General features: G+C 42.1%; 2 protein-coding genes across 4 annotated transcripts in view; one reads left to right on the top strand and one right to left on the bottom strand.

Annotated features, from left to right (window-relative positions):
• Positions 1–5,211, bottom strand: part of serpinb1 (serpin peptidase inhibitor, clade B (ovalbumin), member 1) — a 5,938-nt gene extending 727 nt beyond the window's left edge. Inside the window, 7 exon segments of the mRNA XM_083768228.1 lie at positions 140–307; positions 809–951; positions 1,103–1,220; positions 1,324–1,461; positions 2,089–2,121; positions 2,123–2,287; positions 5,112–5,211. Coding sequence (XP_083624354.1) covers positions 140–307; positions 809–951; positions 1,103–1,220; positions 1,324–1,461; positions 2,089–2,121; positions 2,123–2,287; positions 5,112–5,165 — 819 coding nt within the window. The 5' untranslated portion in view covers positions 5,166–5,211.
• A 9,289-nt stretch (positions 5,212–14,500) lies between these two features.
• Positions 14,501–25,736, top strand: part of mylk4b (myosin light chain kinase family, member 4b) — a 46,446-nt gene continuing 35,210 nt past the window's right edge. The window contains exons 1-2 of one of the 3 annotated variants that reach the window (XM_083766549.1): positions 14,501–14,745; positions 24,861–25,122. In XM_083766549.1, the coding sequence (XP_083622675.1) occupies positions 14,690–14,745; positions 24,861–25,122 (318 nt within the window). In that variant the 5' untranslated portion in view covers positions 14,501–14,689. Of the gene's footprint in view, positions 14,746–15,311; positions 15,335–15,388; positions 15,407–24,860; positions 25,123–25,736 lie in introns of those variants that run through there. The other 2 variants (XM_083766550.1, XM_083766551.1) reach the window with 2 other exon arrangements.

Consider the following 25,736-nt stretch of genomic DNA (forward strand, 5'->3'; position numbering starts at 1 on the left):
GTTTAATAGGCTGTATCTAGTGAGTCAAACAGAGGTTCACACAAGATACATTTTGGGAGTCTTACCAGTTGTCACAAACTCAACATGAAATGACACCCCAAGTCCCAAAGCATCACTTGCCAATCAGGTTTTTATTTACCTTAAGCAGTGGGTCAGAGCCATCGGTGGCCTCTTCAGGCAGCAGGATGAACATGCTGACTTCTTCCCCCACGTAGGGCAGCTCCAGGATCTGCAAGCTGTAGTTAGGAATGTAGTTGAACGGTAGTTTCTCCTTCTGGTACATCATCTTCACTTGCTTGCTCTCATTCTGACACACCAGAAACATACAATGAGTGATACAATCAGATCCTCAGACAATTCCAGCTCAGGCATCCTACGCATGATGACCCAACAGAAATTCCTCTAGTGCTTGCCTTTAAAAAAAAACCTTCTGAAAAAAGATAGTTTTGTCATGAATTAAAAACTACATGTTCGCAACGCAGCACGAGGCAACACGTTGTGAGCTTGTAGATCTGCTATTTTCACTAGTTTATGTTCCGGACAAACATCTCATTTCTCTTTTGGAGCTCAAGCTAAAGGTTTGGGAACCACTGGTACACAATCTCAAAATGTACTGGGCGCAGTGGGCGGATTAGAAGTGCTCAGAATCTCAAAGTGGGCAGATTGCCATGAATCGTGCTTTCATGACCTCTCCTGTAGTGCCACCCTCTGGCCAAAATGCAGTCTTTCTTTTGTCATCCTAGTTGTTCTGGTTAATTAATCCAACTATTTTTGAATGCAACAGCATTTTCTTCCTCTGCCTGTTCACCTGGTTTAGTTTGAATGCCATTTCTTTGGTGTTCGCTTCATTAAATCGGTTGAGCCAGTTTCCTTTGAAGTAGATGGCATTGACCAGAGCCAGTCTTGTCATTGGGGTGACTGTCCCGGACTTCAGTAGATCTTTTATTTTATCTGTGAGGAAAAAAGACAGACTAACCACTCAGCAGTCAGCACTGACACTAGCCACCCTCCATGTTGGCTTTGTAACTATTCCTACATCAATGGGATTGCATCACACATTAAAATAAAAGACAATAAATAAGTGTCTGGTTAAAGTCAATACTTTCTGTCTGCTGCTCAACCCAGTTGTTGATCTCTGCTCTGCAGTCCTCTGGAGCTCCCATGAAGTCAACTGACTTCAGGTCAGCATGGTAGAACTTCTGTGTGGCTTCTAGGAATTCCTGTATAAAATGGGGAAATTGCTTTGTTTGTTGTAATGTCCACACACAACCAGGGGAACCGTAGCTGGTGATGTATACCATACCATAAGGAAACACATCTCACCGTCAGGAAGTTGCATGTAGTCTCCCCATAAAGACGATTGGCCAGTTTCAGAATGTATGAGGCAGATGGCGAGTTGATGTCTCTGTTAAGTGTTTGGAAATCTGCATTCACATCTCTGACCGAGCTGAGCGAAAGGGCCTATACACAGTCGGAGAGACAGGTTGTTAGGAGAAGAAATGGTCTTTGTGCAATAGATGAACACACCTCACCCATTTTAATAATTAAACCAAGGATCAAAATGGGTGAAGTACTGCTTAACACAATGCTGACAATGAAATTGCATTTCAAGTTTGTCGTGAAAACAGAAAAGGTGGTATAGATCCTCCAAAGTTAAAAGTTGCTTTACCAGAAAGGGCTAGATCTATAGCATATTAGACTTTAGAATGAGAATAATACATGTAAACTGCAAGCACTGCTTTGGGTGCAATCAATGTTAAGTGTATAAATAAAAGCCTATAGGCCTACTTGGTAGCCTACTGTGCTCCATAGTGGGGTCAAAGTACAGGTGTCACCTGTCACAGTCGCACCCTTTTAGCAGGTGCTGGTGCTCCCAGTGCCAACATAAACCAAAGGCATAAGAAATACTATTCTAGCAATTGCATAATGCACGATTCAATTTGAACAAAACAGTCAAAACAAAAACAAAAATAGAGAGAACACTCAGTAGGCTAACTTTTGGTGCGTGCATGCGCGCGCGCGCGCGTGTGTGTGTGTGTGTGTGTGTGTGTGTGTGTGTGTGTGTGTGCTGTTAGCCTCAGTCATTACCTTTGCCATCTGATCAGCAGTGTTGCCTTTTGCGTTTTGCTCCCAGATGGACCATAGCTAGCGCTGAGCTGATACTGAAAGGAGAGACGAAGATATTCCCGCTGGCTTTGGCTTGGCTTAAAGTACGGTACAGATCCAAGGCGAAGACAGCGTTTGAATCGGCAGTGGTGGCCATGGTGCCTGCTGGTGAATGGTCTTCCTGTAAAGAGAAGGCAATGCGATGCTATGGTAAATATAATATAACGCCCACTGCTCTTAAGTAGTTGCGTAGGCTAAATACTGTGTATGAATTGTACAAATGTTCTTGAGAAATAAATATGGGCGCGCACTCGGCGTTCATTAGTTTTCTCTATTTGGAAAGTCTCGCTGCCTGTTACATAACAAACGTAACGTTGGGCGAAACTGTCTCCAGTCCACAAGGAACGGGTTTCAAACGTGAAACAATTAAAGCCCCAATTATAAATATAACAAAAAGTCTACATACATTATTATACTAGTAAATAAGAAGACCTATTATTTTCGATAAAATTAAGTAGGGACTACCCTACCCGATTTTCCTCCGGAGGCTGACACGGGCACAGCGTTAATGTTGAAAGCGAAAGTATAATAATGATGTGTTCACTCCGTAAAATCCCCCTGAATAGAGAGATAACTCCGTGGAAGTGAAGGTAAAATATCGAAAGCATTGGCTGTGCTATGACTAGGCTACTTTTATATCGCTGCTACCTGTCTCTTATTATTCCTGGGTGGCCACAGAAGGTCTATAAAACAGGTAGGACCTACGTGGGGAGGACGAAGGTTGAAACGATAAGTCACTGTCAGTTAACAGAAAACGCCCTCTGCTCATACAATAAAATGCAGTCATTCAGTCAGTCATAAAATATCACATCCATCCATCTTCAACCGCTTATCCGTAGTCCGGTCGCGGGGGCAACAGTTCCACCAGAGAGCTCCAGATTTCCCTCTCTCCGGGGCAACATTAGTAACTTCCTCCTGGGGGATCCCGAGGCGTTCCAAGGCCAGTGAGTCGATGTAATCCCTCCATCTGATCCTTGGTCTAACCCGTGGTCTCCTCCCAGTGGGATGTGCATCGAGGACCTCCCTGGGGAGACGCTCGAGACGCATCCTAACCAGATGCCCAAACCACCTAAGCTGGCTCTTTTCCAGGTGAAGAAGCAGCGACTACTCCGAGTCTCTCTCGCGTGACTGAACTTCTCACCTTATCTCTAAGGGAGATGCCAGCCACCCGTCGGAGAAAACTCATTTAGGCCGCTTGTATTCGCATTTCGCAACGTTATTCTTTCGGTCATGACCCACGCTTCATATTGCTTGGTAAACAGAGAACTTTGCCAGCCTTCTGGCTCAGCTTTCTTTTCATCACATATCATATCACATCACATTGTGGATTATTATGTTGGGTTTTGAAGTAACATGGGCATTGATTGGGCATATGGTTTAACTTTAGCATATAGGCAGAACAACTTCCATTCAGGCTTTACTGATCCTTGTTTATTGTTTTTTTTACCTAGGCTATATGAGAAATAAATGTGTTGCAATCAAGAAATGTTTGAGCAGTCAATGTACAGACATTTTATCCAGCTTCCAAGAAAGTTCAGTCAGTCAGTTGTATAGTAGGCCTATACACAATGGAGTGTCTTGCAATGCAACAACTGTCTGTGATTGAGAAATAGAGTAGACTGTGCGTGCGTGCGTGCGTGAGTCTGCCTGAAATCCACATAACTCGAGAACTGCTCTCAATAAAAGCTCTCGTAAGCGAGAGCTTTTATTGAGAGGGAAAAGGAAGTTGTCGCCGCCTGTTCTTCCTGTTTGTTGTAGGCAAACCATTGCCTACAACATGACGTAAGCATATCATCCGGCTCCAGCCCGGATCATATACCGAAATGAAATGGTGCCCAGGCTAGATCGACCCTAGATCTCCATATATGGAGCTGGCCTGTTCTGACATCAGAATGATGCACAACCTCGCCATTTATTAGCCAATTGATCACACCCCAACGGGCACTGATCACCCATAGATCTCCATATATGGTGCTGGCCCGTTCTGACATCACAATGATGTTCTGTTTGCGACCTCACCCTTTATTAGCAAATTGATCACACCTGATCACCCCCCAACGGGCACTGTTCTAGTTCTTCCTAATGAGATTATACATTTTCAATTCATGCATCACATCAATTGTTAGATGTGTGCATTTAATTTAGCAGATTATCTCAAATAGATATAGAAATGTTATGTATGAATAGCAGTGTTCTCCCCGGACTCTAATTGTCTCTATAGCTAGGACATTACCGAACCCAAGCTAAAGTTATGGAAATATTACCTCATGCAAAGAAAGGTTTGTCTCTGTGAATTACAGTACAGATTTAGTCATGTATCCACCCCTCACCCTCCTGACAAACTGCAGTCCAATAGACAATGCAATCTTAAAACGACAATATTCATTCATGTCTGAGTCATATCTCACAACCCTCCCTCGCACTTTAAACTTCTGCATTACATACTAGGTTTTTCTCAGTTTATTGAAATGTCAAGTCTCCATTTCAACTTATATTTCCTCTTTATACTAGCCTTGCTCAGTGGCTCCAGCCCTGAATCGCTAGCCACGCTTAAAACAAAAACCTCTGGAGTGAAACGAAATGAGTGTGTTCAAATTCAGTGTCAGGCTATCTTTATACTTTATTTTCATATTAATACTGGATATTTGCCCACTGCCCAGTATTAAGCACATCTGCCTTGCTTTATGAAAGACAAGGGTGAGTGGCAATGTCATCACCTTTTTCTACTTTAAAATAGGGAAAACCAAATCACACAGATACAAAAGATTAGCTCCGGGGCCAAAAGAAGATAACTACATGACATAATATAATAATAACCTCTATAGACATAGAGGTGCATGTTACTCTGATACTATGATAGGTTGTGGGCATAAATGAAGCTATGGCTCAACAGCTATATCTGAAAGAATCACCACATGTAGTCTAACATAAACTGTAAAACTCACCCTTCTTTCCGAAACGTGTTTTACCATCTTCCCCTTATTCTTTTTACTTTTCATTTCTTTCCTTTTCCCTCTCTGTCTTCTATTTGTCTATCAATGTTTATCACTCCTCCAGTAACGACACAGCATTTAAACATTGACACTCCATTTTGTAAACACCTCCTGAACTAGGCTTGGTTTTTGGGGAGGGGGGTGTATATTTGTAGCACGATGTTGTATGATCGTTTTCATGCCATTTACATTGTCATTATCTACACTAGCAATTATAATTTATATGAACATGCATGATGCATGGATAATATTTGTTAAACAAATATTGTGTGAGCCACGGTTTAAACCACAGCATATGTGAGGGCCCCTGCCAGGCCTGGACCAGTGGAATGATCCTGGCTTTTCAACCCTATTCAGTGCCCCCAGGATGCTGACACAAACCCAATTGATGCACAATCCTATCACACACCCATGAAGTTGGCTTAACGTTTGTTTTAAATTACTGCCACTAGGGGGAGCCTCGTGGAGGCTCCATCTGAATGAAAAACCCATCTGAAAAGGGGCTTTAACGTTTTTCAGGCCAAAGACCACTTAGCTGAGAGAGAGATGAAGCAGGGACCCCCCCACTACATATTGGATACATGTTAAATGTGTATTTTCAGACATTTAACCCATTTAATCCATTTAACATTTAACCCTCAATACACATAGCAGTTTACTGTGACGTGTCACGCGCTGTGAGCTTGTAGATCTGCTATTTTCGGCCAATGATCCTCCCAGAATAGTATTCTAGCCTTCAAGAATACATTTGTATCGCACTTGGTATGCTACATGCATATTATGTTCTATAGACCTTTATGGATGTGATGAATGTGGCCACAGTGTTGCTGCCAGACATTCAGAATGACCATCGTGCTTGGTAGAGAGCCATAGGTTTGGAGGAGATGTACTGGCTTGTCTCTCCGTAACGGCTCTTTGAAGGTGTACTGCTATTCCATTGAATGAGGACAGGTCCATTAACACTTCTGAAATACAGCAATAGCTACATGTCCTGTCAACAGGTTTTAATAACACAGCTTGAATCCTCTCCACACACGCTTCATCAGCTATGGGATAAAGTTGATGGAGGAATGGGAGATCGTTGTATCTCTTGAGATGGCAACAGATTAGTCCTTAGGCCTAGTAGTGTCAGACCTAGTCAAGAAGTCTTTGCTAACACTTTAGTGATGGAGGTGGCTTATGTTAATATCTATACGTAATACCTATACTGTATACTGTATGTAGTATTGTAGTGCCACTGATATTTAGTTTGCCACAGATCTACTCTCAAACTATTTGACCTTCTATAAATCTCATCGTTGTATCTCAGACTTATTTATGAGCGTGGGATAAAAGCGTCTCTGGAGTTTAGTACCTACTGTATGCTGTTATACAGCAGAGGGGGGGATTTCGCATTGTTTTACTTATTTATTATCGACCTCCAGTAGGCACAGTGAGGACACTCTTATGTCCCCATCTCTGGCACTTGATGGTTACGAGATCCGACTCTCCCCTAGTGCCAACTGCTAAACAAACAAAGGCCTGCGTCCCCATCGTTGACATACAGTGTTGTCATCTGAATAAGGGTGGAAAAAAATCAACATGCTTCTAAGAAGAGCTTAAACAAGCTGCGGCATGATGAGGCGCCATAACAATGCTGGACGCATCATAAAACCATGGTCCTGCTTAGCTTACCTGTACTGAGCATGACTTTTATGGAGATCAAATATAACCTGGACTCAGCCCTTGAACTATGCTCATTAGTGTGACTGACTGGTGCCACGAATGCAGCACTTGGTGTGTGTGTGTGTGTGTGTGTGTGTGTGTGTGTGTGTGTGTGTGTGTGTGTGTGTGTGTGTGTGTGTGTGTGTGTGTGTGTGTGTGTGTGTGTGTGTGTGTGTGTGTGTGTGTGTGTGTGTGTGTGTGTGTGTGTGTGTGTGTGTGTGTTATATATATATGTACAGTATCTGAGTGTATGAATGATGAATGCACACATGACACTAGACAAATAAATCATGACAAATCACTTGATATGACCTCCATATCCCCCATGATTTCAAAACTGATCTCATTTTAATGACCTGCAGAATACAGTTCATACAGGCGGCTGTTTGGATTCTTCAACATATCCAGTCGAACATTGGGCAGTACTGGGCGATGCCCCCTAAAATGTTGCTCAGTTGCTAAGATGTCCTTGTACTTTGAATAATACAATCAAAGATTAATCTCTCTTCTAAACACTCCTGATACAAATTCTGTTGTATTACGGTACTACAAATGTTAAACGTCTAGACTGGGCTAAGGGCTAATCTAAGTTCCATATAAGCTTACACATTTATTTGTGATTAAATGCTTGGTATTGTCAGTATTACATACTTTTAGACTCAATTCACAAATATTGCCTAGGTCCAGGACAGGCAGGCTTCAGCGTTTCCTCAGGAGAATATACCATTAATATTCAGCATGGTTTTCTTCAGAAGATACTGTTTCCAGGTTTGCAATTTCCCACTTCCTCCTATTGGCATATCTTTATCCCTTTTTTGTCCAGTACTTTATCTGATTCAGGGTGATGGGTCTTTGATGAAGTCTTCATTGAAAATGTTCTGTTGTTTGTCAGTCAAAACATTTCCAGGACCATTGATGTGTAGATGAATAGTATTGTAAGCCAATCCACCTGTCTATAGTGTAGTTATCGTCTGCTGCTGCTTTAGCTTTGGCTCTGCTCTGTAGAACGGACACTTCGACACAAACTCTGGGGGAGCCCGGGTTCAAACTGGCAACCTTGCAGTTACCATTCGGCCACTCTACCCCTGAGCCACCCTTATTTACTTTGTAGATTCTGATTATAATTTTAAAACATACTTTAACCACTTCAGCCCTATTTGTATTTGTATTTATTTATTCAGCACAGTATAAAAACAACACAGTGAACATATAAATATGAGAAGGGTAAGGTGCTAGGCTGAGGCAAAAAAGCCCAAGGGGCTTATACGAGGCCTCTACCTATATAGATTAAAATGAAACATTGTACATGAGATATAGAATATCCAGAAAACATGATTGCAGTATATAAAACATAAACAAAACAACAAAACAAAAACAACAAGAACATGATTAGAATTTGTGGTTATTTACATGATTAGAGAAAATAAATATAATTAGGTGATCTGGTCAATTAAGTGGGTCCTTATTTTTTAATGAAGTAGAATTTGATGAGATTGCTGTATAAGTGTTCCATAGCTGGGGCCCCCTGTATCTGATGGAGAACTGACACAGACCAGTACGGAACTTTCGGAGATGTAAATGATTTGACTGTCTCGTATTGAAGTGGTGCACATCACTGTTGAACTGGAAAAAGTCTTTACATGGCAAAGGAAATGAAACTGGCTGGAACAATACTTTGAAAATAAAGTTGCAGGTTTGGTATGTATTTAAATTAAAGATTGGTAAAATATTGAGTTGTTTAAAAAGAGGGGCAGAATGAGCAGACCAATCACTGTATGTGGCAATCCTGCAGAATCTTTTTTGCAAAATGTGGAGTTTGTGAAGATGTGTATTATAAGTAGCTCCCCAAATGATATTGCAATATATAAGATATGGATAAATTAAGCTATAATAAAGAGTTGGGAGACAGTTTTGATTAACCAGACTACGGAATTTGCCAATAATGCCAATGGATTTTGATATTTTCTTACAGACATGGCTAATGTGGTTTGTCCAGCTTAGTCTTTCATGGATAATTACACCAAGGAAGGTTGTTGATGTAACCTGAGAAATTGGATCATCTCCTATAGACAGACAGGTGTTAGAATTACAATACTTTTTATTTTTTGATGTAAATATAATAAAATTTGATTTTTTTATGTTCAGTGATAATTTGTTTAATTTAAACCATTTTGAAATATTTTCAAGATCGTGATTAGCCTTTGCTGTTAGAGCTGAGAAATCAGTATGTGAAATAAATAAATTAGTATCATCTGCAAAAAGTACAGGAAACAAGAAGGACAAAGCTGCGGCCAAAGGTAACAGTATCAAATGCTTTAGATAAGTCGAGAAAAATTCCCAAAGCGTATTCATTATTATTGAATGCAGTATGAATTTTATCAACGAATTGAAGAATAGCCATTTCTGTAGAATGATTTTTCCTAAATCCATATTGGTGTTTGTACAGTATGTTATGGTCCTGCAGATGTTCGATCATTCTGTTAAAGACTAATTTCTCCAGAATCTTTGAGAAATGGGAGAACAGAAATAGGGCGGAAGTTACTAAATACACTATGGTCTCCAGATTTGTAGACAGGAACTACTTTGGCAATTTTAAGGTCATTGGGTATTATTCCAGTTTCTAGAGATTTGGTGAAAATGTGTGTATACATTTCGTCCATTTGAAAATAGCCGATCTACATATCGTGAGCTTGTAGTCTGCTATTTTCAAAAATGTTAGTTTCTATTAGCTTGTATTCCCCATCGATGATGTCACTGGAGGACGGTTTCTGAACTGCCCACAGCCCTCCTATGAGAGACAGAGAGTAGCAAAATTGCGCCATTTTTCATGATTATTAGTGAGGACCTATTTTATGAAGATAGGTTGAAAAGTGGTCCTTTAAGTAAATAATGTGACAGTACATTTTCCGACTGCTCAGGAATCGGGTGTTTCTCTTTTTTCCTAGCTTTCTATTGACAAATGGAATATCAATGTTTACATAACGTATCAAATTTAGCACATTCCCAGCCCCAATGAGACAGCATCTAAAATGTTAGATTAAATCAAAATTAAATACAATAGTCAGTGCATTATTTAAAATTTCTGAATACTATATTAGGTAACAATAATTTACATAACTTAAATTAAAATAATTACATTCTTTATATATCTAATTATCTATAAACATGTCATGAACATAAGATAACATTATAACATGTTCATGACCTGGCTGATGTCTGCAAGTATAATGAAACAGATTCACACACACTGTCACTGTGTCATATAGAAAACAAAAAATATATACTGTATATATAAAAAGAGAAAAAATATGAACTCACACAAGGACACTGTTGGCACAGACTATACAGTGGGTGCTATCTTAGACTTGACGTGTAATAGCCACCAAAGATCACACAGCAAGAGATGTGCCAGATATAAGATACGGAAACACTCTTCTATATCTATATTACAATACCTCATGTACACTATGTCACTCACTTGTATGTAGCACTTGTTTGAAATCTTCAGCCTATTTAACTGCTGGGAGCTGCAGACAGTGATGGTCAGCTGGCATGCCAAACTCAGTGTACCCTCACAGCTGTGACCTTCTGCGGGATAGCCAAGGAATCTGCCCTGATAGAGATACCAGGTAAGATTAAACGGCGGCCCCTCAAAAACTGTCAAGTGCAAGGCCTGGTGCTTGCCAGCTTCTATAGTGTGTGTATCTTTTATTGTTCAGTTCGCAAGCATACAGATGTACAAGTTGGTGCTCAGTCAGTGGCACTCGTTGTCTGCTGTTTAAGGTCTATACGTTTCCAATGGTATATCATGATCGAACATACTCATTTACACTGCATATCGGACTGGGCATGCTGCATGCATAGGAAATGCCACGCAGTAAACACGGCTCTAAACACAGCTCTAAAAATTAATGTGTACCATAGATCATCCTGTGAAGCCCAGTGTGAATGCTCCCTGTCATCCAGCATGAGAAACTGTGTTAAACGACTCTCCGACCACTGTGATCGAATGCTTACTGTAGTATGTAGACGTATATGTATGTTACTGTGTCAGAATGCTCACAAATGTGTAGTAGTACACCACCAGCGTCACCTAGACAAATTCCTCACTTTTATGACAAATAAAAAGTTCATTGGGCTTTAGTTGCTAAGCTCATGAGCCAGTGCAGAAAGCGCTGATGTCTGATTTACAACGCGGACGTGGTAAATGCAGGCATTCTAGTTCTTCAAAAGACTTAAAAGCTGATTTGTACTGGTCAGGTCAGACAACTGTTTCTTTTATATTGTCCTTTCCATTTGTTCTTTATTAGGTCATCTGTCATGATACTATTCGGTTTTCTTTCTGTTGCATCACATTTGATAGTTAAATGACAGTTAAATGTCACAAATGTACTAGATTATATTTCAGAGTTTTGTAGTGGGTTGTCTAGACTTATAATGACCAGAGAGCAGTGTTAATATGACTGAGATTTACTATTAGGCCAACCTATAATATGTACACGTGTATCAGCAAGTTGAAATGAGACGACGGTTAAAGATGGTTTTACAACTGGAGTTCACCTTGTCAGCCTGTAGCTACAGCGTGATTGGAAGACTCTGTCTGACCCATTGGCGAAACACTCATCTACTAAGCTCTAATATACTGTATATATATTCTCGTGTCTGTCTAATAAACTAGAATGTATGTGCAATACGGCCTGGTGTTGATATATGTTCTCCACGTGCGCAACTCAGCTGATCCTCACTCACCACCCGTTTGGTTTAGCTGTAGACTCATGAGGGACCACAGACGGTCAACAGAAATCACAACAGTAGGCCCTACTATAGATATAGATATATACAGTATATACACACAGACGGGTCAATATCTAAATCTCATGGCAAATAAAAAATCACACCTGTGTGAACTGAGTGGTGCAACTCCCCTCTCCCCCCCCCCCCTCCTCTCTCTCTCTCTCTCTCTCTCATTAGCAGGCACAGCACTACCCCTCTCTCTGTTTCTGGCGCCCCCTACTGGTATTAATAAGTCACATACTCGTGCTCATGACCACTGATGCATACATAGGTGTGTGTACACGGACATTGCTGGTTGTAGGAGTGGTTGCACCACTCAAAAAAACACGATGACGTCCCTATTCCTTTAATACTTCATGTCAAACCGTATGAAATCTGAAGCCTTGTTTTGGAACACTGAGGTGTACTGTATTGCCCTATTTGAAAGCATCCTCAAAACCGATTTGATTCATGCAAAAAAATGATTTATGCAACAAAACAAAAAAATAAAAAACCTAAAAAATGGAGTTAGGAGCTTTCCTCCCGACAGCAACGAGTGAGGCACATGATTCTAAAGGCATACACAGATTTTGTCCCATGAACAGTACTAGTATTGGTTGAGTTAACCTAAATATAGCAGAGAGCAGAAACAAACATTTGCTCCGGTGTAATACAAACTAAAGGGGCTGTGGGTTAAAGTGGTGTTACACACCGGCGGCAACAGTTGACGCTCGAGTCAATTCCTAAAAACACAGAGAAGGCACAGTGACAGAAGCAACAGAAAGAGGGACGAGAGAGAACCAGAGAGATTATTTAGGATTAGCACAGGAATAGAGGACTCTGGCCCACTAATGAGACAGATTAGAATATAGATGAACAACAGATGATGATAATGGAAAGATCGGAGTTGATAGTGAAAGGATTCAACATGCAATATTTAGAGCTGGCACGATAGCTGAATGCTTCTTAGAAGGGCATATATCACATGGGCTCTATTTCTCTAATGCCTGACAGCGAGTCCCTGGAACCATTCACTCCCCTACTCTCTCTCTGTGTTTCCTGTCTCTACACTGTATACCTATCAAAACATATTCATTACATCCCATATACAGATACACAAGAGTAAATGTATTTTTGTCAAAGCCAAATTAGAAATAAACTTGTATAGGGAGTGTTCATTCAATGTTTCATGCAGATCGGTGCAGTTATAGGTAAATATGTGAAAATCTGCCTCATGGTGGCGCTATAACAGGCCGTTCTGGATATTTTGGGGCAGAGGTTCGTTGTTGACATCCAGGGAGTGTGTGTGTGTGTGTGTGTGTGTGTGTGCGCAAAGTTTAGCATGGACCAGGTTAACGGTTCCGGACATTGGCTGTTAACGGACAGACAGAGGGCAAAACATACTCCCTCCCCATGCCTTTGGCCTGGTGGAGACAACAATAAAGTAAATAAATATGTAATATACTATAGGGAAAGGTTGGCCACACCAGAGATCTTTCCAAAAAAAAATATTGTCACTGGATAGAAAACATTTATTTTGATCAGTTTGTAAGTAATGTTAATAGTTTTACATTCATTTATTGGGAATTTAAAGCAGGGAATGTGTGCGTGCCTACATATGTGTGTTTGCGTGTGTGTGTGTGTGTGGGGGGGGGGGGGGGAGAAGGGGGAGAGCTTGGGGGTGAAATGACCCCTTAGTTTACACAGCTGATCCACAGAAGCCCTATTTATATACAGTATATTAGGCCCAGGTGCAGAGATCTGTTGTACTTTATATACTGGCAATACACAACGCCATGCAATCACCACAGCTGCATGGTAGCTCTTTTTGAGAGGCAGCTTTGTGTGTTTGTGTGTACCCCATAGCGATGATTTGATTGGTTGAGCAATGTGTTTACCCCATAGCGATGATTTGATTGGCTGAGCTCTGTGTCTGCATGATTTGATTGGCTGATCGAGCTCCGTGTCTGCATGTGTGTACCACAGATTTGAGTATAAAAAGGCCAGTTGTGAATGTGATTGCCAAAATGTTATTTCTCTACAGCCACTGTGGATGGTCCACAGCCCCCAAGCAGACATACTTTCAACAGGCAGGTGCAGAGGGGAGGGGGGGGGGCTTTGGGGGTTTGGGCACCTGCCCTTTTGCTTCAAAGTGTCGTCGTCGTCGTACGCACTGCTTATTTTACTGTCCAATGAAATAATGGGCCAAGTTAACATCTTGCTCATGAGCAAGATGTTAACTTGGCCCATAGCATAGCATAAGACATCCAATGTACTGTAGGCCAGCTAGGCCTACTACATCTTTGTTGTGAAATAGCACGAGGGACAGACCCCACAAAAAGACTACCCCAACTGGTATGCGCTATGCACGCGCACACATGCTCTTTTCTTGGGTTTGGGCACCAGCCCCCTCAGGGCTTTCTGCACGCCCCTGACTTTCAAACCACAGATCGATACCCAGGCTTTGCTTTTACCATCTCCACCATTTCAGGCCCCTATCAGCCTTTCATAAACCCTTTCTCTTTTCAGCTCCTTTCCACTCATCTCTTTTCATGTTCCTGTCAACCCGGGCCATCACCCACCCGTGGAGATACACATGTCACCCTGGCATTCCTTACGTTCTATGATAACAAGCCAAATTCCATGGAGCGCTTCCTCCATTCTGTCCCTGCCTGCCCGTGGTCTCTGAGTCCCAGGGCAGACAAGAGACAACCCTCCCCTCTCCCTCGATCGTACTGTACTCTCATTGCTCTTCTGATCCCCCTCGTACATGCCCCCATCACTCCACCCCCTCCACACTATTGACTTAGCCCTGCATGCTTGTGGCTCCCACTGCAGTGGCATTAGCCCCAAGTGCCGTTTACCGAGCTGTACCTCACTCACACATTGGATAGATCACACCCTCTCTCTCTCTCTCTCTCTCTCTCTGCTTACCTGTGTAGGGAAGAGAGCATCCTGTGTTGGCCAGATCCTACACCCCGCCAGTAGGAGAGTGGACATAACCTTTTACAGAGAAAAGAAAAGAAAGGCTGCTCATCATATCTTCGAGAGAAATGGGAGGAAAGGAGAAGAAGATTTTGGTTATTGCGAATGTACCCATGTATCAAGGGTAAGTCCTGTTTTTTTTATGCCTGTGGCTTAATACAGAAATATGCTTCTGTAAAAGTCAGCAAAGGCTCAAAGGGGGTCAAATGTACCCGCTAATTAATGAGAATGTCTCATGAGAATAGTGGGGTTTTCGGGTTATTCTACAGAGATGCAAAGAAATGCATAATGGCCAGGCTTAGAATTCTAACACCTCTTTTGCCACGGTGCCTGTTGCAACCCATGCAAGGTGCCAAATGTCAAGTTACTTGACACACAGATTTTCTTATATAGTGCTGGCCTAATTTAAGGTCTTATTCGATTGATAGATACTGCTAGTCTTGCATCCAAAGACACGATAGTGCAATTTGAATTGTTTAATTTTAGTTTTATTAATTTGCAGAATGTGCAAATCCATTTCTCCAAATCAAAAATGATATCAGACCTTTCACTGTCTAGATAAACAATAGCTGTTCAATACAAATTGCTTCATATATTTCTTTCTGTTGACACACAGTTAAAGAGTAACACATTTTTTGAGTATTTAAAGTAGGAAACTCCAGCTGCTGTGGACCAAAATAAGGATTCTGCTTTGTTCTTGTTGGAATGGAAAAGTACATTGAGTGGAAGTTCTACAGTTTCACTCTCATCGAGTCTCTTGGTTGCTGAGATGAAGGATGGGAAGGGTCGTATATAATACTACTCATTACTCACAATGTCTGTAGCGTGCAAATGTATGTGTCCAAGTGTGTTTGGGTTATGCATGTTGTGCATGTGTGTACTGTACATGAGATTGTATGTTTATTTTTGTGCATGTACGACGTCTATGTATCTGACTTTGTCTGTCTTTATTTCTGGTATGAATCTAAATGTGAGGGAATTGCTTGATGCATGCAAGTGTGTTTGGGGAAAATTGTAGTATTGAATGATTTTCTGCAGATTCATGCATTCATACTTGACTTGTGAAAATCGATAAATTCACCCAGAAGCATATGTCAACGACGATGCTCAATCGAATATAACTTAGGCTTTAGGCCAAGGATTACATTCATGTAAACACGTGCAGTCAGTTATGTATCAATGCATCTGTATACAGTATGTGAGTGTGCATTTTGTCCTATTTCCCTTAGCAATAGTTTGGGGCATTATGAAAGGCAATAGCCTTGATCTAACACTGGCGATGATACACAGATCAGTGACTGAAATTGGCTTTAGTTGTGATCAAAGCTGCAATGGACCTGGCTGGACCCATCGCTTGACTTGACTGTGGCGAAGACCAATTACCATGCTTAATTTGAAACCTGCTAACTTGCAAAGCAGCCGATGTTGTTGGGGAAGGCTTTCATGTCATTTTGCGTTTGAAGAGAACCAGCAATTAGTCAGGGGGTACGTCGAAGTCTGCACTTGATGCGCCATATATTTGTGACTCAGTGACACCAGAAGTATTCTGCCTTTCAAAAAATAATGACAACACACGCATACATACGCACACACAGCTGAGGTGCCTCCCACATTCCTATGGTTTAGAATTTAATGGATGTTGCCGTGCAACAAGGCCACAAGAGAGAACACTGGCATCCATATGAGACCTCGCCTCCTAGATGGGATGAGCGACTGGACCCCCTGTCCGTGACGCACAGTCTTGTATAAGGCCTGCAAAGCTGCCCTCCAATCCATTATGGTCTACTTCACTATGCTTTACATACCTCACTCTGGGCAAAGCATAGTGGAGATATTATGCCTGACTTATACTTAGTTGCATGATGCCAGTGTCTCGCATCAAAAATATGTGATCTACAAGCTCACAACAAATTGCAGCACCATGCTGCTCAGCCGAGGATAGCCCAGGCTTTAGTCCCAGGATTATGTAAATGCATACACACACACACACACACACACACACACACACACACACACACACACACACACACTCACACTCACACATGCACGAATAAACACCAGACTCTGTGTCTCCTCTCACCACTTAGTTTTATGTATATGTGACAATAGCAATGCAGTGATTTAGGTTGCCTGTTTTTTTTATGTTATCCTACACCAAATAAATTTGCAAATAATACACAAGCCCACAACGTGTCGCTCCACGTCGTGTTTTGTGCTTGTGTATCTGCTACTCTTGCTGTTTTTGAAACCTGAAAAGTTACAGTTTTGGACATATGAGGTTTCTACCCAACAGACATGATTTGTAGAATCTGCCGCATGTCTTAGTGGGTTAAGACAATATCTGAATGCTAGACCCTAGGCCTAGACCATACATGGACAACTTAACTGGCGGCCGGGGGATACAAGCTCAAAATGCGTCGCACTGCAACACGTTTTGAGCTTGTAGATCGGCTTGTTTTGCTACGACAGTAATATGCCCCTCTGGAGTGAGTGTGGAACTATAGTGGCCCTCTGGAGTAAGTGTGGAACTATAGTGGCCCTCTGGAGTAAGTGTGGAACTATAGTGGCCCTCTGGAGTGAATGTGGAACTATAGTGGCCCTCTGGAGTGAGTGTGGAACTATAGAGACCCTCTGGAGTGAGTGTGGAACTATAGTGACCCTTTGGAGTGAGCGTGGAACTATAGTGACCCTTTGGAGTGAGTGTGGAACTATAGTAATAATAATAATAATAAACTTTATTTATATAGCACCTTTCATACATAAATGTAGCTCAAAGTGCTTTACAGGGCAGAAAAGATAATAAAAACAAAAGCAAAACAAAACAGCATTAAAACAGGCATGCAGTTAAAATACAGCAGTGTCAAATCAGTGTCAAATCAGGAGAAGGCAGTGGTACAAAGATAAGGACAGATAAAGCAAGGCAACGACATTAAAAGAAACAAGCAGTAATAAAATACAGTGAGAACATGAATAATAAAAAATAAATAAAAGATCACTTAAAAGCAATGTTGTAGAGGTGGGTCTTGAGCTGAGCTTTAAAAATGTCTACAGAGGCTGCCTGACGAAGGTACAGTGGGAGCTTGTTCCATGCCGACGGCCCGTAGAAGCAAAAAGCTGCTTCCCCGTATTTTTTAGTTGCTATTTTTTTAGGCAAAGCGAGCAGGCCAGCAGTGGAAGACCTTAGGGGCCGGTTTGGGACATATTTAGGTAAAATAATTTTAAAATCAATCCTAAAAACAACCGGAAGCCAGTGCAGTGATGCCAAAACTGGGGTAATATGTTCTCTCATCTTAGTTCTAGTTAAAACTCTAGCTGCTGCATTTTGGACAAGTTGTAGGCTGTCAGTTGTTTTCTTAGGCAGTCCTGAAAAGAGTGCATTGCAGTAGTCAAGCCGAGAAAAAACAAAGGCGTGGATTAGCGTTTTAGCATCGTCCAAGGACAAATAGGCTCTGATTCGTGCAATATTTCTAAGGTGAAAAAAGGCAATCTTGGTAACATGATTAATGTGTGAATTAAAATTAAATTCAGAATCAATAATAACCCCCAGGTTCTTTACTGTACTGTTACTTTCTACAGTCAGGTTGCCAAGTCTGCTTATTATTGATTATTTCTGCTCGCTATAGAACCGATTATGAGAACTTCTGTCTTATCCTCATTTAGCTTGAGAAAGTTCTCACTCATCCAACATTTGATGCTAGACAGACAGGTCAACAGTGGGTCTAAAGCACAGGGATCATCTGGGGCCACAGAGAGATATAGTTGGGTATCATCAGCATAGAAATGAAAATTGACTCCGTGATTGGTAATGAGTTCGCCCAATGGCAGTATGTACAAGGAGAAAAGCAGAGGACCAAGAATCGAGCCCTGTGGAATACCAGAACTGATGTCGTGTTTGTCTGAGTCAAACTCGGCTAGATTGACAAAGTAACTTCTGTTTGATAGGTAGGAGGTGAACCAGGACAGGGCCGTACCAGACAGGCCTATCCAGTGCTCCAAACGCTGTATTAAAATTGAATGATCAATCGTGTCAAATGCAGCCGTTAAATCTAGAAGTAAGAGAACGGATACATGTTTCTTGTCAGCAGACACCCTAAGATCATTCATTACTTTTACAAGTGCTGTTTCTGTGCTGTGCCCTTTCCTAAAGCCAGATTGGAATTTGTTGTGCACATTATTGTTCTGTAGAAATACATCCAATTGATGAGAGATGCATTTTTCTAAAACCTTGCCCAGAAAGGGTAGATTTGAAATGGGTCGATAGTTACCCAAAACAGAGGGATCAAGATTGTGTTTCTTGAGTAGGGGCCTAACTACGGCAGTCTTCAGTGAGTCTGGGAAGACGCCTGATTGTAGAGAGCTGTTTACAATTTTAAGGATATCTTCAATCACACTGTCTAAGACCTCTTTGAGAAAGGTGGTGGGAATTGTATCCAATGAACAGGAGGATGATGTCATCTGTGAAATGGTTTTGCGGAGTTCGTCTTCATCAATTGCGCAGAACGATAATAGGCTCCCCCTGGAGAGATCTACCCTGGGACCATTAGCTGCTGTTTGAAGGTTTGCGCTAGCAGCAGCACCATTCATAATATCAGCTCTAATGTTAAAGATTTTGTTATCAAAAAAGCATGCAAACTCATTACACTTAGCTTTAGAGGCCGGGAATGACTGCTTGTAGGACTGGGGGGGGGTTTAAAAGTCGTTCAATGGTAGAGAATAGGACTCTGGCATTTTTCTTGTTCTCATTGATAATGCCAGAGAAATATGCCTGCCTTGCTAGACGCAAGGCTTTGTTATAGGCGACTGTTGACTTTTTAAGAATCTCTAAGTGGATGGTGAGTTTATTTTTTCTCCAAGCTCGCTCAGCTCTACGACATTCTTGCTTCAGTGAGCGTGTATGCTCATTTAACCAGGGCGTTACTCTGGTGTTATGTTTCTTTTTTGTTTTAAAGGGAGCCACTATATCAAGAGCTGACTCTAGTTTAAGATACAATATTTGAACCATATCATTTACTGGGGGAGTATCGGGCAGGGGGGGGGCCCAGATGACGAGAGAACTCGTCGGCTGCAGAAGAGCTAAAAAAACGCTTTGTTATGGTATATTCAGTGATGTTTTTCTCTAGATCAGAGACAGTCATATTAAAACACAGCAAATAGTGGTCTGATAGCTCAGGCCTTTCAATAGTCCTTTCCACAGTGATGTTCATCCCTCTAGAAATCACCAGGTCCAGAGTGTGCCCATGTTTATGTGTAGGCCCAACAACATGTTGGATAAACTCAAAGGAGTGCAATAACTCTAAGAAACCCATAGCCACAGCATCTGTAGCATCATCCAGGTGCAGATTAAGATCACCTGAGATAAGAGTTCTGTCATAGTTAGTGGAGCAGATAGATAAAAGTTCTGATATTTCTGTTAGAAATATTGCTTTACTGCATTGACCCTCTGGAGTGAGTGTGGAACTATAGTGGCCCTCTGGAGTGAGTGTGGAACTATAGTGACCCTCTAGAGTGAGTGTGGAACTATAGTGACCCTCTGGAGTGAGTGTGGAACTATAGTGACCCTCTGGAGTGAGTGTGGAACTATAGTGTCCCTCTGGAGTGAGTGTGGAACTATAGTGACCCTCTGGAGTGAGTGTGGAACTATAGTGACCCTCTGGAGTGAGTGTGGAACTATCGTCCAAAGTTGCCCACCCCTGCCCTAGACTGTGACCCTTTATGTTCTTTCCAGTGATCACCGGGACATCAAATGGTGCCAGGCGGTATTAGTATGTACCCACACTGTAATATTATATACAATAACGGATTCTTTGCTTAGCTGTTAAAACTAGGATAATCTTAACAGTTTTCAGTGCCAGGCAAAGAATCCGTTATTGTATATTACAGTGTGGGTACATACTGTAATACCCCCTGGCACCATTTGATGTCCCAGTGATCACTGCAAAGAACATAAAGATAAGGGTCACACACTGGAGGGTCTAGCTTTCATATTGTCACAACACCTCTCTGTCTCTCTGACAGCCTCTAGAGTCCTGTGCATGTATACAGTATGCACTCAACCCTGAGGTATTGCTGGAATTTGGTTTCCATCAAATAGTAAAGTAAACAAACATCCTGCTAGGGTTTCCTCCCATTAGCATTACTGTATTACCATAATACACACATATCAAGCCGAGGGATCTCCATTCCTATGAGCCCCCCATAGACAACCAGTATAAATAGACGGAGGAGCTATTTGATGCCAGCGGGTAGGCTTGCATAGACTGTCTTGAATGGCACAGTTCGCTCTCATCACAGATCTCTTGTAGCACATTTGCCATTTAGGTATATAGGGGTTAAACGATGCTGCCTCTCTCCCAACCCTCAATAGACACCTGCACATCACACAGTCACACACATGCGCACGTACAGAGACATCAATGTCTTTGCTGTTGAGTTAGGAGATACACGACACTATCAGTTACAAAGAGGGATTATGGATGAAGGAGACAGATCGGATCCCTTTCTGTTTTATAGAGTGGGATTACCGAGGGCAGCCTCGCAAAGCACAAAAACCACCACCATCAACAGCATGGGCAGTGACATGCCTGATTTATACTCTTATAGTGGTGTGACGGTGTAACAGATCTACATACTCACAAACGGAAGTGTTGTGTTGTGAGGATCTAAATTCTACTTATTTTTGCCGCACAAAACTGTTCTACTGTACAACGGAGTATAAATTAGCAACACACACACACACACACACACACACACACACACACACACACACACACACACACACACACACACACACACACACACAAAATGTAACAGATGACTAATGCAGACAACTGCAATGTTAACAACAAAATGACCACTCTAATTGTGTTTTACTGGCCCTCCGCCCAACGAGGATAATAAAACAGACACTCTATATCAATCTGTTCAAGTGATAGCTTGCCCCTTGACTTAGCTTTTACTCCCTGTTTCCAGAATCGTAGGATGCCTCAAAATAGTTCCTTTTAAGTGATTGACCCTTGGTCACAAAGCGTCACGGGAGCAACAGGGTCTTCTGGGTTCCCTCCACATGACATTATAAAAACACACCTGCTAGTTCTTCAAAGGCACCCATGAAAACAGCAAGAGTGCACAGTCAATTCCAGAGTCAAATGAACATTCCGTTATTTAACTGGGTGATCTGTGATCTGTATTTGATCAGTTTTCTTTAAAAGTTGTCCCAGTCACATTGTTCTTTATTGGGTTGAACTTGAAGGTGATTATGAAATGATCTTTGATGGTATTTTTCAACTTCATATATTAACTGCACATTGATCGAAATAAGGGCACCAACTAAAGAAATGCTTCAAACATAAATGTCAGTCAATTATAGTGTTATCAGTGTTTATTTAGTCTCGGGTTACCAGACCCTCGCAATTTCCAAATGCTTCCATTATACATTCTGTATAGCATTCCGAAATTGTGGTATAATTGTCTGGCTATGCGAGACTAGTGTTAATTTAAACTTGCATCTGATTACATGTGTACACTCTCTGAGTTAAATGAACACTGGACTTTACTGTGCTGTGTCCATTTGTGATCTGGTGTGATCTGGTTGATGCGGTTGGCAGGTGCTGATCAGTGCTCTTACACTGCTGCTATTTCTGTTGGGTACATTATCAATAATCAAGAGGACTCAGTGATGATGATAATAATGGATTGTCTTAATATCATCACAGAATAGAAATGAAGAGCACTAACAGGTGCATTTCTGGATAGTGTTTTGGTTTTAGAACTGAGGCTTGAAATCCTCCCCTGCCAAATCCCCCGACGCTGAAGAGAAGACCTTGGCTGCATGTGGCAGCTAGGGCTCGGCATGAGAGATGCAAGCTTTTATTTCACTTTTATTTCCAGTGCATGAAGAAACAACACTCGCCATGCATCTCACACAAGGAGGTAAAGTAAGAGTGTGTGTGTGTGTGTGTGTGTGTGTGTGTGTGTGTGTGTGTGTGTGTGTGTGTGTGTGTGTGTGTGTGTGTGTGTGTGTGTGTGTGTGTGTGTGTGTGTGTGTGTGTGTGTGTGTGTGTGTGTGTGTGTGTGTGTGTGTGTGTGTGTGTGTGTGTGATTTAGGGAATGGTCACATACAGTATCCGCGTCAGATGCAGGGTAGCCAACGCGTGCCGAGGCATCAGACAGGCCTACTGCCAATGTTGGCTTGCGGATTGTGGGCAGTGCCAGTTTTATGTAGTTTGTTTGATTTATGTCGGAGTGGTTGGCTCACAGAAAGAAGCCAAGTGGGGTCAATGACACACTTCTGTGGTCAGGTCAAACCTTTTTTTAGGTGGTACAGGGGCAAAAGTACCTGCCAGTCACAGCGGTGTCTAGGGGTTCAAATCCACCACAATCCACTGGTCTGGGGAGGGATGCCGGGCGGGGAGGATTTGATTTGTCATTGCATATACTCCTACTGTCCTACAGACTGAGACGGCAGGGAATGTTATTGTGGGCCAGCAATGCTTATAGTATATATGAATAGAGACACCCGAGTTCTCCTTCCATCCACTTGCATTAAGTTGCTCAAAAGCGCATGAGGCGATTTCACTCCTCCTTCCTGGTAGGAACAGAGTGCATTCTGGGACGGATTGCAATGGTGAGTGGCCCCAAACACATGAACGCGCTGCTGTTGAACGCGCACGAGCGTCGTCCGTCGTGAACGTGTACAATGATAGTCAACGGACAGCGCGTTCATGTGTTTGGGGCCAGGCTGCAATACCTTCATTCGGCCACTATGTCCATTTCGCCTCAGGGTTTCCTCTGGGTGCCTTCTCTATACTCTAAGCAGCAATGTCTGGAACTCAGTCATTGCAAAAACTCGTCCTCCTGGTGGCGCTATATAATAGGACAATGTGAAAGGGTGGCATTTGTTTAAACTCCTGCAAACCTTAGGTGCCAATCTCAGCCAATCGGGATGGAATATGAAAAAATGTTTACCGATTTGCCACATGTGCATGATGCTTGGACAATCGGCCTCCTGATGGCGTTGACAATGTGAAAAAGGTGGGATTTCTTACTCGGCCACCCTGTTAAGTTTAAAAAACAACAATCAATGGAGCTTCACATCGTCCATCCATTTCATTCCCCAGTAGAATTCATATCACGTTATTCCTGCATTGATCAACTCCAATGAATGGATCATATAGTGCATATCTTTCAAGAAAGTATTAATTAGTGCACCAGAGTCAGGAGCCTCAGTTGGTGAGAGAACCATACGCAGCCATGACTGCCTGGCTTGCACCACCTGCTCATGCCATTGCTCACCACCACGCATTCCATTCCTCAACCAGTACTCATGGCAGGTCAGCCATTGCGGTTACATTTGTTATAGGCTACCTTAGCATGTATAGGTGACACTTTGCTGTGGGGTGGCATTCCATTCCTCAACCAGGATTCGTGGGAGGTCAGCCACTGTGGTTACATTTGTTAGGCAGTATAGGTGACAGAGGTCAATCAGGTGCCAATCGAGTCGATACAACATTTTGGTTTACATTCGTTTTTCAGACATAACAGTTTATATATAGCATATAATAAGTACACGTTATAAACTGTTATGCCTGAAAAACAAATCTAAACCAAAATGTTGTTTTGCTTTTGTTTTAGTGTGCTCTGAAATTATTTTTCCTATTTATCTGTAGCTTCATGATACTTTAATTTGTGTGTTTCATATTATGCTATTGTGATATTTTATTTATTATATACATTTTGTAATTATGTAATAAGGTGGGCAAAATAAGCTTTGGCTTCAGCCCATACCTTTTCGGCTAAATAGTCACCATCTTGACTAAATGTACTAAAAATACACACTAGAATACACTTGAGATGCCCCACATACACAGCTGTTCTGCTCATGCTTCAAATGCATGATCATTATGAATGGACATGATTGTAAAGGAAATGCTGATAGGATACAGATACATTATACATGTCTCTTGTCAGGGTGTTGGGTTAAGACATGATCATAAAGAAGAATATAACCCGCGGGCGTGGGAATGCTCCAATGTATTTTAATGACAACATGTCTGAACAAACTCCACCTCGGGTTGACCTGACAAAGAGCCCAGCTTCGAAACTTGATAAACATTTATTGGAGCATGTGAATGTGTGGGTCCTCCTACATGGTTGTAAAGGTAAATGGACAGTGGACACATGCCTGCAGAATAGGGACGCTGGGGGAAAAGCTGTCATCGAAATGCCTTTTTTTAATTGCAGGTTGGAAAAGAAGACCCCGTGCGCTGAGGCGATTCCTGGCAGGAAGAATAGACATATCCAGACATTTGGGGTTCCGCCAACACCGCCGCAGATGCCCTTGTCCCCCATCGGTGAGAAGATGGAGGGCCTGAGGGCCATCCGTAACCGCAGCAACAGTCTCCGGCAGGGCCGACTGGCACTCTACCGCCACCTAGAGAAGGTGGAGACCATGCGCTGCTTCTGGGAGCTCAAACATGTGGAGCTGGAAGGTGGAAGCCAGCAGGTGCAGTGCATGATCCTACTCCTCCTTCTCTCTTGGTTCACTTCTTTAACGTGTGTGTGTGTGTGTGTGTGTGTGTGTGTGTGTGTGTGTGTGTGTGTGTGTGTGTGTTTGTGTGTTCGTTGTGTTGGATTCTACTCTCTTGACAAAGATACAGTGGTGTCTGAAGACTAGTCTGTTAATGTTAAATATCCACCTCAGCAATCCAACATGCCTCCAACATAACTCCTCCAGTCTAGTCTGGTTCTGAATGCCTTTTGTCAGAGTATACCCTAGCTCTGGTCCATAGCCTTAGTGCAGGGCAGAATCATAGAAGCAGTAAGGCTATGGACCAGAGCTAAGTATACCCCAGCTATGTGCATCATAGCCACTAGAGTGAGCTGTAGTTCTCTCTCTCACACACACCCTGGATTGAACACACAAATATTTACATACTGTCTGTAACTGTACTTACACTCACAAGATGGCATCAGTGAGCAACAACTGCGCATTGCAAAATTATTCTTTTTTGTAAATCAGATAATCATCCTCACAGTGTGAGGAGACTTCATTGATTTTCTTCCCCTTTTTTTACAACAACAGCTGACCTTTTTTTGCTTAAAGGACACAATTTTCAA

This window comes from Protomyctophum parallelum, assembly GCF_964188405.1.
Source record: "Protomyctophum parallelum genome assembly, chromosome: 6".
Lineage (NCBI taxonomy): Eukaryota > Metazoa > Chordata > Actinopteri > Myctophiformes > Myctophidae > Protomyctophum > Protomyctophum parallelum.